The sequence below is a fragment of the Pongo abelii genome, chromosome 20 (genome assembly GCF_028885655.2).
Source record: "Pongo abelii isolate AG06213 chromosome 20, NHGRI_mPonAbe1-v2.0_pri, whole genome shotgun sequence".
Lineage (NCBI taxonomy): Eukaryota > Metazoa > Chordata > Mammalia > Primates > Hominidae > Pongo > Pongo abelii.
In genome coordinates, this window is record NC_072005.2 from 33,263,114 (window position 1) to 33,277,370 (window position 14,257).

General features: G+C 40.2%; 1 protein-coding gene across 2 annotated transcripts in view; it reads left to right on the plus strand.

The window, feature by feature from the left end:
- Positions 1–14,257, plus strand: part of LOC112130189 (cyclin-Y-like protein 2) — a 75,332-nt gene that overhangs the window by 38,708 nt on the left and 22,367 nt on the right. Inside the window, exons 8-11 of one of the 2 annotated variants that reach the window (XM_054538803.2) lie at positions 2,687–2,853; positions 11,420–11,582; positions 12,650–12,983; positions 13,149–13,351. In XM_054538803.2, the coding sequence (XP_054394778.1) occupies positions 2,687–2,853; positions 11,420–11,582; positions 12,650–12,760 (441 nt within the window). In that variant the 3' untranslated portion in view covers positions 12,761–12,983; positions 13,149–13,351. Of the gene's footprint in view, positions 1–2,686; positions 2,854–11,419; positions 11,583–12,649; positions 12,984–13,148; positions 13,474–14,257 lie in introns of those variants that run through there. The other variant, XM_054538804.2, reaches the window with a different exon arrangement.

The following is a 14,257-nucleotide window of genomic DNA, read 5'->3' on the forward strand; positions in this document are numbered from 1 at the left end:
GAGACTGCAGCGAATCATGATCGTGCCACTGCACTGCAGCTCGGGCAACAAGGTTAGACCTTGTCTTAAAAAAGATAAAGAAAATTGAGAGACAATAGGTCTGTAAGGACTTATAGTGAGTAAAGGACAAGCCCCCAGAGGAGTAGCTACTAGAGTGGGAGGAGGAAAAGCAGGAAAGGATAATAAAAGAGTTAAAAGAGGCTGTGGTCACAGTGCTGAATGCTGCCGAGAAGTGACTCATTCCATAAACACTCACTGGATGCTGACTCTGTGTCACTCTTCTAAGTGCTGGGGTAGAAGGGAGGACAAGTTGAACACAGTTCTTGCCTTTATGAGCTTATGTTCTAGTGAGACACAAGTAGTTTTTCAGGTAGTGTCAAATAGCAGGAAGAGGAAGCAAGATAAAGGGATTCAGAGTGTTGGGGTGCTCAGTACTTCAGATAGAATGATAAGGAAGAGTCTCTCTAGAGAGCCAACATTTGAACAGTGACCTGACCAAAGCAACAAAGGGAAGGAGTGCTGGCATTACAGGCAGCAGAGACAGGAATGTGTTTCACATGTGTTCACAGAACAAACAGCAAGGTGACCAGTGTGGTCAGAGTGAGGAATAAGGGAAGCAGTGGAGATAAGGCCACACAGGCAGGGCCACAGCTCACAGGGCCTTTTGGCTTCAGGCCATAGGAAGATGTTAAGGTTTTATTCCAGTTTCATAGGGGACTCATGTAGATCTTGAGCAGGGAAGTGAGTGCTGTTAATAAAGAGGTTATGGTGACTGCTTTGGGGAAAGCAGGCCATGGTTGGGAGGCAGATTGGAGGCAGAGAAGAGGGCTAAAAAGCAATTAGAGTGATACAGGTGAGCAATGAGAGATTGTGGCTCATAATCAACCCAGGCAGACTACCAGTGAAGGCAGACATAACAGGCATTGGAGACATTGCAGAAGGGAAACTCAAATATAGGTATTTGGCCCCAGCAGCTAGGCAGATGGCAGTGTCCTGTACAAGATTAGAAAAGGCTTGGGGAGTTGACTGTTGGGCTGGAGACTTCCAGTTTGTAAGTGTGAAGGCACCAGAAACCTAGGCAAGAGAAGTGTTGGAGAAATAATGTCAGTGGGGCAGGCGGTGTACATTAAGGAGAGATGGAAGATGAGGAGCTGGCATGAGGGCATGGTGCTGTGAGCACCAATGAGATGACACAGCTGGAGGAGTAGTGGGGAGTGAGATGGGAACAAAGGAAACACAGTTAGATTGGGGAAAATTGCTAGTAGAGAGGCCTAAAATCTTCAAAAAGAGGTGATTGTGGGAACAGTGTTCTGCAAAAATGGGATGGGATCAACTGCACTGAGAAAAGTTGGCATCAGTGGGGAAAAAGAATTCTGTGTTACACTGACCCAGGAGGGAAAATACTGATGAGTGAGTGGCAGCAGGTCAGCGGCTTAGCAGTAAGGCAACTGGAAGTTGAGGGCTTGCTAATATTGTTTCATTGCTCTCTGATTCCTATACAGAGAGCGAGGTTCATTCTCAAAATACTTGAGAGTTTTGAGTTTCGGGGAAAGGGAGCAGAATCTCTGTAAAACATGTCATGCTCAATAGCCATTTGTTTTTGAAAACAGGCGAGTTTGGAGAACAACTTCTACATCTGAGCTGATGATCATAACCCTCAGACAAGAAATAAACTTGTATAAAATAAACGTTTTCCCTTTGTTTTGACATAAAGAGTTCAGGTAGCTTGCAGACATACTCTTCTGCAGAGCACCCTCTGCAGGTGTTACCTCTGAGGTAACACCTCCTCACAGCTCACCTTTAATCTTTACTCAGCTGTTCACTTTGCCCAATTCTTTGTAAAGCAGATGTTTGATAGATGTAAACTATCAAACGTGCTAATTCATGAGATTGTCTCACAAACTACTCGGCAGGCTTAGAGGAATCCCAGGGATGCAGAAACTGGCAGCTGTTTCCACCTTTAAACCAACAGAATTGACTAAGTTGCAGGATGTAAGAAAGAATAAATTTTCATGAAGTGATCATGAAGATGGGAAAGTAGGTGCTGAGAGGAGAACCATTCTTTTATACACATGTGTTTTTTATCAAGCAACTGAATATTGGGAATGTTTTACAACCCCTGAGACCTGCACCTGCCATGCTGCTCTGCACAGCAGCCACTGGGAGGCTCTCTTGACCAGCAGATTTTTAAGCTAGCACCACAAAAGGTTAGTTTTTGTGAAAAGGAGATTAACATTTGCTCACTATCACATGGGTTTTACATATTCAAGCTTGACATACCTGTAGAATTTCTATCTACCTCCCAGCTAGGTATGAGACATTACATTTGGTAGGCACTTGAGTATTTCCTGAACAACTTTAATCCACACTAGTCCTTAGTGTGTGCTGCCTTTTATGAGTGTGAAGATGATGACACTGACTCTCCTCATGGTGGCCTTGGCTGACATATGCAGGCATTCTTGTCACTGAAATTGGGCTGGAAATTCCCATAGGCAGAGTAGGCAGCAGAAGTATCTGACCTACAATTGTAATGTGGTCTCTTGCTTTGCCTGACCAAGCAAAGTATGTAGAGCATAAGAATAAAAGACACTTTCTGGTCAAAACCAGAAGAAATCTGTCATTCAAAAGAGTTCTTATCGCAGCACTTAAAGTGAACTAAATCAAAGGCCAGTGCTCTATTTTGCAGATTTACATAGAAAGACTCTTAAGTTATGCAGAGATAGACCTTTGCCCGACCAACTGGAAGAGGATTGTCATGGGAGCCATTCTTCTCACCTCCAAAGTTTGGAAAGATGTGACTATATGGAATAGGGAATACTGCAGGCTCTTTGTGAACACTAGCATTGAAGACATGTGAGTTTCTAAGATTTTTGTGAACTTCCTAACCATTTTCATTACCTTATTTGCTCCAATAAATGTAACACTTTAAGACATATTTTTAAAGGCTACAGTGTGCAGATAAGGAAAACACATAAAACCACATACTTCTTTCTATCCAGCTTTAGTATAAAAGTTCATATTTTTTCACTGTTAATGGGTAGATCTTGGTGAGTTACTGTTGTAATAATCTGCTCTGCTCATACATGGAAAAGTATTTTTCTGGTGGTTTTTGGCAAATACTTCACAAGTGCACTACCAGAACAGCACGGTACAGTAAATATCTTTATGGCTTTTTAGAAGCTGTCTGTAAGTTCCGCTCTCTTTTTAAGGGACACATGTCTGGCTGTTGAAATAATTGGCCACTCTTAAGGTCTAGGGCCTCTGGACTATGGAGAAGTTATAGCCTCAGCCTCAGTCACACATTGTGTATTTGCTTTTGCTGATGTTTTCTCCCTTTTATTTAAATGTCTGTTTTTATAGAAACCTCGAGATGCAGAATAGCCACAGAACCCTGTGCCCTCCCCATTAGGAGTGTTGCATGTGTTTAGAAATTGGGCTGATGAGTTTGCAGCTCCAGTGTTTCCTTGAGGCAGTATGCAAAAAATAGCCGGGGCATCACACGATGCCCATCACACTCAAGAGGCTCCTGGGGCACTCATACAACCACAGCAGCAATCTGTGGGACTTGAGTTACCAAGGAGAGTGCGAGAAATCTTGCTGAGTCATGGGGTTGCTCATAGATGGTGCCAACATGATACTGAAACATGGGCTTCATGGGGGCTTTCTTTCAGTCTGGCCTTACGACTGTTGTAAAGGAAAGAGCCTTGGAGCTTATAAGCAGGGTGAGCTAGGGAGGCATTTCCAGCGAACACTCTAGCAATGTCCACAGGACAGTGAGAATAGCTATGTGGGTGACACTTAAGAAAATATAAAGGAACACCTGCTGCTGTCATTGAGCAGCATATGAAGATCAAGATCACGACAGGCAGTGGCAAGAGTTTGTTTTTTTACATTTGCCCATTACTCCAGATAAGACTGTCATCCAGAATGTATGTGATCACAAAGGTGGAGCTTGATGGCTGATTAGAAGTCTCTGCCAATTGTTCTCCTCATAGGAATAACAAATTGAGTAACTATCTAAATAAAAAACAGCTTTATTAGAACTAAAAATAGCTAAATAATTATAGTACCTGGTTTAAACTTTGTATCACTGAAAAAGGCAGTGAACATGATAGGAAAGACAGTCTTGAGTTGCTGATGCCAGCCCTCCCTTACGTCCTAGCATTGGCCATGTGACAAGAAGAGATTCTGCATGCTTCGGGGAGCAAGAGCACAGCAGGGTGAGACTTTGCATTGAACTCAGTGCTGCGTTGTCATAGCAGAAAGCAAAACTGGGCTGAACTCAGCCAGTTCCCACCCACAGATGGAACATTTCTAGCCCTAGCCTGAAGGGAATCACTCATCCCAGTGGCTGAAAACTGAGCTGTGGAAAGCCTCACTGCTGTGGGATAAAGTACTTTAGGGTCCTTAATAAACTTGAAAGACTGTCTAGGCCACAAGGACTGCAACTCTTAGGCAAGTCTGAGTGCTGTGCTGGGCTTGGAGCCAGTGTATTTGGGGGGCATGTGACCTAGAGAGACAGCAGATGGGGCAGCTCAGGGAGTGCTGTACCACCCCTCCTTCAATCCTAGGCAGTGTAGCTCACAGCTCTGATAGAGACCTCTTTCTTCTGCTTGAGAAGAGTAAAGAGTAAAGAGGACTTTGTCTTGCAACTTGGATACTAGCTCAGCCACAGTAGGAGAGGGCACTGGTCAGAGTCATGAGGCTCCCATTTTGGGTCCTAGCTTTTGGATAATACCTCTAGACAAACCCTGGGCCAGAAGGGAACCTGCTGCCTTGAAGGGAAGGACTCAGTAAGGGCAGGATTCATCACTTTCTGACTAAAGAGCTCTTGGAACCTGAATAATCAGGAGTGGTAAGCAGGTAGTATATGTCATGGGTCTTTAGTGAGCCTCAGAGATCTGCTGGCTTCATGTGTGACCCAGCACATTCCCAACTGTGGTGACTATGAGGAGAGACAGCTTCTGCTTGAGAAAATCTGAGGGAGGAGTACAGAGGACTTTGCCTTGAGCTTAGACACCAGAGCAGCCACAGTGGAGAAAAGCACCAAGTGGGCTGTTAGGGTCCCTGATTTAGGCGTTGTCTCTTGGATGGCATCTCTGGGCTTACCCTGGGCCAGAGGGGAGCCCACTGCCCTGAAGTGCGAGTTCCAGGCCAGGCAGCATTCACCACAAGCTTACTGAGAGCCCTTGGGCCTTAGTGAACATCAGTGGTGACCTGGCAGTATACCCCAGGGGATTGTGATGCTGGTGAACATGGGAACAGACTACTCTGCCTGGGTAATGGGGAGGGAAGAGTGGAAAGGTGTTTGATGGTTTTAGTGCCAGCTCAGTCACAGTAAAACAGAGCACCAGGTGGATTTCTAAGGTTTATAACCCCAGCCCTAGCACCCAGACAGCACCTCTGAACCCATCCAGGGGCCGGGGGAACTTACTACACTTAAGCGAAGGACAGAAAGCTCTCTGGCTTCACTACCTGCTAATTGTAGAGCCTTGGGGCTTAGAGCAAAATAGCTGGCAGCCAGGGAGTTGTTACAGTAGGGGCCTTGGGCAGTCACAGTGCTGTGTGGGCTTCAGATGTGTGGGCTTCAGATCAGACCCAGTGCTGTCCCAGGTGTAGTGGCCACAGGGGTGCTTGTATCACTCATCTTAGAACTCCAGGAAGCTCAGCACAGAGAGACTCTTTTTGTTTGGGGGAAAGTAAGAGAAGAAATGAGTCTCTGGCTGCTAATGCAGAGAATTCTTCCAGATCGAATCCAAGATCACTAATGTGCTACCTCTACATATCTGCAAGAACCAATGACATTCTTCATAGACATAGAAATAGAAAAGACAATCCTAAAATTTATATGGAACCACAAAAGACACAGAATATTCAAACTATTCTCAGGAAAAAAACGAAAAAACAAAACAGAAGGAGTCACATTGTTTGACTTCAAATCATACTCTACAACTATAGTAACCAGAACGGCATGGCACTGGCATGAAAACAGACACATAGAACAATGAGACAGAAGAGAGAACTCATGAACAAATCCATATGTCCACAGTGAACTCACTTTCAACAAAGATGACAATAATACACAATGGGGAAAGGATGGTCTCTTCAATAAATGGTGCTGGGAAAACTGGATATCCATATGCAGAAGAATGAAACTAGTTTTTCTCACCTTATACAAAAATCAAATCAAAATGCACTGAAGATTTAAATTTAAGACCTCAAACTATGAAACTAAAATAAGAGATTAGGAATATTCTTGAAGACACTGGACTGGAAAAAGATTTTTTAATACTCCATAAGCACAGGCAACCAAAACAAAAATGGGCAAATGAAGCCACATCAAGTTAAAAAGCTTATGCACAGCAAAGGAAACAACAAAGTGAAGAGACAACCCACAGACTGGGAAAAGATATTTGCAAACTATCTGTCAAGGGATTAATTACCAGAGTATATGAGAAGTGCAAACAACTCTATAGGAAAAAAACTAATAATCTGATTTAAAAATGGGCAAAAGATCTGAATAGACATTTCTCAAAAGAAGACACATTAGCTGCTGATGGCAAATGCTTCTGGTTCCTGCTACAAGGGAGGCCTAGATGGGAAAATTACCTGAGCTCAGGAGGTCAAGGCTGTGGTGAGCTGTGATTGTGCCACTCTCCAACCTGGGTAATAGGGTGAGGCTCTGTTTCAAAACTTTAAAAAAATACATACAAATGGCAAACAGATATACGAAAAGATACTCAACATTATTAATCATCAGAGAAGTTAAAACCAACACTACAGTGAGAGATCCATCTCACCTCACTTAGAATTTCTTTTATCCAAAAGACACGCAATAACAAATGCTGGCAAGGATATGGGGAAAGGGGAACCCTCGTACACTGTTAGTGGGAATGTAAATTCGTACAACCCCTATGAAAAACAGTTTGGAGGTCCTCAAAACTAAAAATAGAGCTACAGTATGATCCAGCAATCCCACACCTGGGTATATACACAAAAGAAAGCAAATCAGTATATCAGAGATACCTGCCCTCTCATAGTATGTTGCAACACTATTTACAATAGCTAAGATTTAGAAGCATCCCGAGTGTCCATCAACAGATGAGTAGATAAAGAAAAGCTACATGTACACAATGGCATACTATTCAGCCTTAAAAAATAACGAGATTCTGTTATTTGCAACAACAGCATGGATGGAAATGGAGTATAATGAAATGGAGTATTAACTCATTATGTTAAGTGAAATAATCCAGGCACAGAAAGACAAACTTCCCATGTTATCACTTTTTATGGGAGCTAAATGTTGAAACAATTTTACTTGTGCAGATAGAGAGTAGAAGAATTGTTACTAGAGGCTGGTAAAGGTAGTATGGGGGATGGGGAGTAAGAAGTAATTGTTAATGAGTACAAAAATGTATTTAGAATAAGATCTAGTATTTGATAGCACAGCAGGGTGACTATAGTCAGTAATTATTTAATTGTACATTTAACAATAATGAAAAGATTATAATTAGATTATTTGTAACACAAAGGATAAATGTGTGATGGATACTTCATTTACCTTGGTAGGATTAGTACACATCGTTGGCCTGTATCAAAATATCCTATATACCCTATGAATATATAAAGCTATAATGTATGCACAATTTTTAAAAAAGACTATCATTCGGCTGGGCTCGGTGGCCTACACCTGTAATCCCAGCACTTCAGGAGGCCGAGGCGGGCGGATCATGCGGTCAGGAGATCGAGACCATCCTGGCTAACACAGTCAAATCCCATCTCTACTAAAAATACAAAAAATTAGCCAGGCATGGTGGTGGGCACCTGTAGTCCCAGCTACTTGGGAGGCTAAGGAAGGAGAATGGCGTGAACCTAGGAGGCGAAGCTTGCAGTGAGCCAAGATCTTGCCACTGCTCTCCAGCCTGAGTGACAGAGTGAGACTTCGTCCCCCGCCCCCCACCCCAAAAAAGGCTATCATTCAGAATTACTACACTGTGTATATACAACTGAAGTGAGGATGTTGTGACTAACAAAAGACTAGTAACTGTTGGTTGCTGTTGAAATGGCTGTTGGTGAAAATGACCACTTTGCTGATAGTATAAACGAGTGATGATGGTGATGTTCCTAGTAGCCATTTTAGCAAAAGATGTGGCAGAAAATAAACTTGAAACGGAAGTACTTTGAAAGTTGCAGACACTAAACTGACTTTGATCACTACTGTCATCAGTCTGCAGACTGATTTCTCAAAGGAAACAAAATTTGTGATTATGAACACTTAGCTCTGCTATAATTGCAGCTAAATTATTCTCAAAACTTGCAACTAAGCTGGCTGGGCTCTAGTTGTAGTTACAAGGTCAGGGAATGTGCAAGTTCTCACAGATGTGAGCTTCAGGAGCAGTGGTGTCAGAGGCCTGCTGTAAGAAAACCAGTTCTACACAATGCTGTTTGTGAATGTGGAAGCACCAGAATCTATGCTCTGAAAAGGCTGCCTTTGTTTATGATCTTTGGAAATTGGAAAGCATTACAAGAAAGTGTTTAATATACATTTACCTTGACTCCCTGCTGTTGATCATGCATAATAATCTTGTTTTGACTGTAAATTGGACCATTTAAAAATGAGTGTCTATCAGGTTTTTCTTAAAACTCTTCAACATCTTCATGTCTTGTTGGAATATATTTTCCTTCGAAATATCAGTTAAACTGAGCAGCTGCTCTTAAGAAAATTTGCTGTGCCTGTAAAGGGTATGCTATTCAGTCATTTAAAAAAATAAACAGAAAAAACTAAGAAGATCCATATCCTTAGGCATATGCTTATCTTCAGTAACTAAACCCTATTAATAGGTGTAATAATTTAATAAAATATTGTATTTCTACACAGTCAAAAAGTGTTCATGGAGAAATGGGAGATAATATAAAAGAAATAAATACGAAAGTCCTGATTAGCTGATTATTAAAACATTGTCTGATTTACATTTCTATAGCCTTATGGTCATGCGAACAGGAAATTGATGTTGCAAATAGTTTCGGATGGGTTTTCAGTTAAGCAAATGAGAAAACTACATCTCTGCTCATATTTTAACTGCTCTTCCAGAGAACATCAAACATTTGTTGACTTAGCCAGTGGATAAGATATCAAAACTTTGAAACCGAGAAACTAAATGTGTTGTTCAGGTATTGATTGTTTTTATACAATTAAGTCTTTACAGGGATTACTGTGAAAGTGGTTCTATATTATTTTATATTCATTTGTTTAAACATTTAACAAGAAGCCAGGTACACTGGCTCACACCTATAATTCCAGCACTTTTGGAGGCCAAGGTAAGAGGATCACTTGAGCACAGAAGTTTGAGACCAGCTTGGGCAACAAAGACCCTGTCTTTAATTGAATTTTTCCTTTAAATTAGCCCAGCTCAGTGGCATGAGCCTGTAGTCCCAGTGACTTGAAAGGCTTGGGTAAATGGATTGCTTGAGCCCGGGAGTTTGAGGCTGGTGTTAGCTAGGATCATGTCACTGCACTTTAGCCTGAGTGACAGACTGAGACCCTGTTTCTTAAAAAAAAAAAAAAAAAAAAATAGGCGAGGGCAGCTGTATGATCATGTGACAGAAGGCTGCTCTCAGCCTTTATCTCTCCCAGTACCTTCAACTCATCCCCCACATTCTGTTCTGGCCGTGGGTGACAGAAGCTGAGCACCTTGGGGTTTTATTTCCAGCTCAGGAGAAACACTGAGTGTGTAAGTCCAGTGCCCTGCCAGAAGTCGTATCATAAACTGAGTTTGGTCTAACCAAGATGTCTCTCTTTAATCTTTCTGCCTTCCAATGTTTAAAGAGTATTCCTGCCCTGTCTAGTGACAGTTTCTCACCTTCATAATTTCAAGGTGAGTAGAAACTGGCATTATGCCCTTTGACATAGCCTCATGCACTGAGGCAGAGGGAGGGGATTCCCTTTCCCATCAAATGTAGCATATGTATGTATTTGGGACCAATCCTTGTTGTTTTAGAGTTTTTCCTCCTCAGAAATAACAGGGTGGCTCTCCGTGGATCCATTTGTTGCCATGGTGATGTGCCCATGGCTTTTGTTGGTGCTTTTTGACTTCAGTAAGCCTCTTTTTGTTATCCTTGTGAAAATGTCTGCAAGTTCTTCAGAGCTAATAAATGGCATTCATCATTCCTGTCATCTGATCACTATTGTGGGGCCTTGTGAGTGAGCATGGAGTCTGAGCTTGTGCACCTGCACTAAGGGAACTCTCAAGAATGAGCCCCGAGTCAGCAGTACATATGCATAAGAGGTGGTCACCTTTCTCCTCATCCCAGACTCAGGGTGCTGGATGCAGAAGGGACTGCAAGCAACTGTGCCTTGTTTGGACATTAGCATAGGAATCCAACTGGGTGTAGCCTTTATTTGTTTCAAAACAGAATTTAGAGACATCCTAGTAGCTCAGAATTATATTTTTAAATGAATAGAAATAAATTTTATTAAATGACAACAGAAAAAAACCGCTACATGTTTAGTACATGAACTAAACTTATGTAGTATTGTTTAAAGGGTATCTACAAAATTCTCACCCTAATGTTTTCTTGCAAAAGAAGTGAAAATATGAAGTGCAGACACATTCTGTAACAAGGAACCACTGAGAAACACAAAATATTTAAAAGTCATATAAAATTTATGTGCATTTTTGAGGATAATAAAATAATCAGTTGGCATCAAACTTTTCATTTTAGCAACATTTATAGAATTATTTTCTAGTGGGAGTTTCCACACAGCTTTTGAAAAAAATGTTAAAACTGAAAACTTTCTTGTATTTTGTAAACTACTGGGGTTCCAATTCAGGGTGCTTTTTTTATATTTATAGGGTCCATCTACAGCATGTAATATCATGGGTCTTTCAGTGAATATCAACTAAAGGCATTCTGACATTCTGTACATTCATAGGTTTTACCTCAGAAATGAGTTTTTTCTTGTCTTCAGGTGGAACTGGAATGAGTAAAACACTACCATATGTTTGTATTTATAAGGCTTTTCTTCATTGAACCCTTTTATGTTTTCAAAGAGAAATGACAAAAACTGAAGGCTTTACCATGTTTCTTAAAATTTTGTGGTTTTTCTCCATTTTAAATCCTAAAATGTCTTTAAAAGCAAGTGGGAAAATCAAGTTTATTATCACATTTTTTACATTTATGCTTTTTCTCCAGTATGAGTTTTTCTAAGTTTTCAAAGAGAAGTGAGAAAATTCCAGGCTTTCCCATATTTATTACATATATAGAGTTTCTCTCCAGTGTGTGCTTTTTCATGTGTTCTAATAGAACTAGAACTTATAATTGCTTTATCACATTTCTTACATCAGAATAATGTTTTTGAAGATAGCCCAGTGGACTAACATTGTCCCATGTTGGTTTCGTTGTGTTTCTCCTCCCACAGGAATGAGCTTGAAAGACAGTTTTTGCAGCTAATTGACTATAACGTCAAAGTTTCTGGAAGTGTTTATGCCAAGTACTATTTTGATCTTCGATCCTTGGCAAAGGACAGTAGCTTGCATTTGCCAGTTTATCTTCTCAACAAAGAAAGGGCACAGAACCTGGAAGTAAGGCGATAAAGTCACTAAGGGGGGTTTTCTGTCAACCACCAAAGCCAACATCTGTGACTAGATTAGATTAAGTAGTGATGAGAAAAATGAGAAGCTCCAAAATTAACTTACATACTGAAGAGCTTATTTCCTGTATCCTTTATGGTTTATACAAGAATCCACATTATTTAAAAATTATAGATCTCTTCTGTGACCATAATTCAGAATATTTTTAACCAAATTTAATTCATTCTTAGTGGTATTCTTTTTGAATCTTTGCCCTTTCAAGTAAGCATACATGAATCATTTCTTGCAATTCTATTTTAAATGATATCTGCATATATAATGCACTTACCACTTTTGCCGTTTTTTATTACTTTGTTTGCAAATTTATGTCATTTTATATTGTATATATTACAGTGCAGCCAGTCCCATAAATTTGTTAGGCAAAGCATTAGTGCTTAAGCCAAGAGACCTACACTTAGTCTGTATAAGGTATGAGCGTCTCAGGTACTGGATGCAAGAAGTACGTGGGCTTTACTGGAAATGGTAACTTTTGGGGGGCAAAGCAATATTTATGGTTTGTGACTTCTGGTTTCAGTTGTGAGCAAAGTTACAACTGAAATGGATTCATATTTACAATTAGTACTTTCTGTGGTTCCTTAGAAGTACTTTAGAATAATATACCTTCTACCATAATTAATGTGCCAGGTTCTGCCTTTTGCTGCTTTAGTCATTCGACCTCTTTGATGTTCCAGTGCACTCCAGCACACATCTGCTTCATTCAAATTTGCTTTGAGGATATAATAACTACTACAGATTGGGTAGAATCTGAATAGATTAATAAACTATAAATTTTCCTTTGCTCCAGCAATCTAATCATAGCCCTTAAAGGAGATTACCTTAGTGAAGTGGCAGGGAGTAGCATCCCCGGAACCTAGCAGTGTGAACCTCAGCCAAAGTAGCTGTAACTGTGAACTATCTAAAGGAGTGTCTGCATGTGTGGCTTATCATCAATGGTGCTTGTTAAAAGGTTGGAGCCCTTTTTAAAATTGTACCTCTTTTCTGTTTCATTTACTTTCTAGGCTATTTCAAGGATGGAAGACGCCAAAATCTTTTATAGTGCTACCATGAGAAGGTCCTTCAGCGCTGATAATTTCATTAATCTTCAGTGCTCTAAAGCCATTATCTCTTGAAGGAAGAAATGAGGGGCTATATCATCTGAACCCCTCATCAAAAAAGACCGGAAAATATTACCTCTCCTGCTCAACAACTAGAAAAGTTAGTATTTTCAAAAGAAGAAAGATCTCAAAGTTGAGAGGCTTGTGGACAACCAGGATTGCACTCCACAGGAAAAAAATGGGATCTTTGCACTGCAACAACTCTTGTACACTCTTCTGTCTTTTTAAACGTAAACAGGTATAAAAACCACTCCAAAGTGAAGACTTCTTGCCCACACATAGGTATCTTTTTTAGTGTGTGGACTGATACCTGTGAACTATGTAAGGGTTTTAAAACAATAGTTTAAATTTTTAGATTTTAGACATAATTTTCTGTTTCTTTTCTATTTTTCTTTTCCCCCAGTATTGCTGCAGATGCATTTAAAATAAATTCAGTATTACTATTAAAACATGGGACTGTAACAACTCATGAAGCCACTAGAAGCAGACTGCTCATTTTCAGGTGTTGAAGGGTTCTTCCTGCCTACTTTTACCATCGGAGCTGCTCGTCACTGGCAATCATTTTAAACATAAGCTGATGGAGGACATTTGCCATTCATATCTTTTGTAAGCATTACTTGCTAGCATTTTAGCATGTTTGGGGTCACAAAAGAAAAACTATTAGTTATTGCTTACCTACTTGTATTAGGGTCCATGGTATGTTTCTTATAAACTATAATGATCCTTTTGTGTGTGTGCGTGAATTTATTTATTTATTTATTTATTTATTTATTTTGTATTTGCTGGTAAATTTTCTTATTTGTTAAATAAATGTATTGAGAGATATTTGCATAATGCCAAACCACATGATGATCCAGTGGTAATATAAAAATAATAATACGTGATGTGACCTGAAAGTTTCAGAGCAGATTCTAGTTTTAATGTAGTGTGTTTAGACCCTCCAGTGCACTGCAGCTTATGTATATGTGCTATAAACCTTTATAAAATACCATTCAAAAGTTTAATAGTATTTATTTTTTTTTTTTTATAAAAGATGGGGTCTTACTATGTTACCAAGGCTAGAGTGCAATGGCTATTCAGAGGCACAATCACGACACCACAGCCTGGAAATTCTGGCCTCAAGCAATCGTCCCATGTCAGCCTACCAAGTAGCTAGGACTATAGGTGCAGTACCACCTCCTCTGGTTTTCTTTTGCAAAAATTGAATATTAAGCTTTTACCTTTTTGTTTCAGTCAATATCTGCTGTCTCCAAGAAATACTGAAACAAAAAATTAAAAGCTTAATATTTAGGAGCTAGGCATGTCTGTAGTTCCAGCTACTCATGAGTCTTAAGTGGGAGAATCACTTGAAGCCTAGCCCTGGAGGCAGCAGTGCTCTATGATTATGCCTGTAAATAGCCATTGCACTCCAGCCTTGGCAACATAGTGAGACCCTATGCCTTTAAAGAACTGCAAAACTAAATACATGTATAAGCAATGTAACAAACTTTCCAATGATGTTTTGTAAATGTT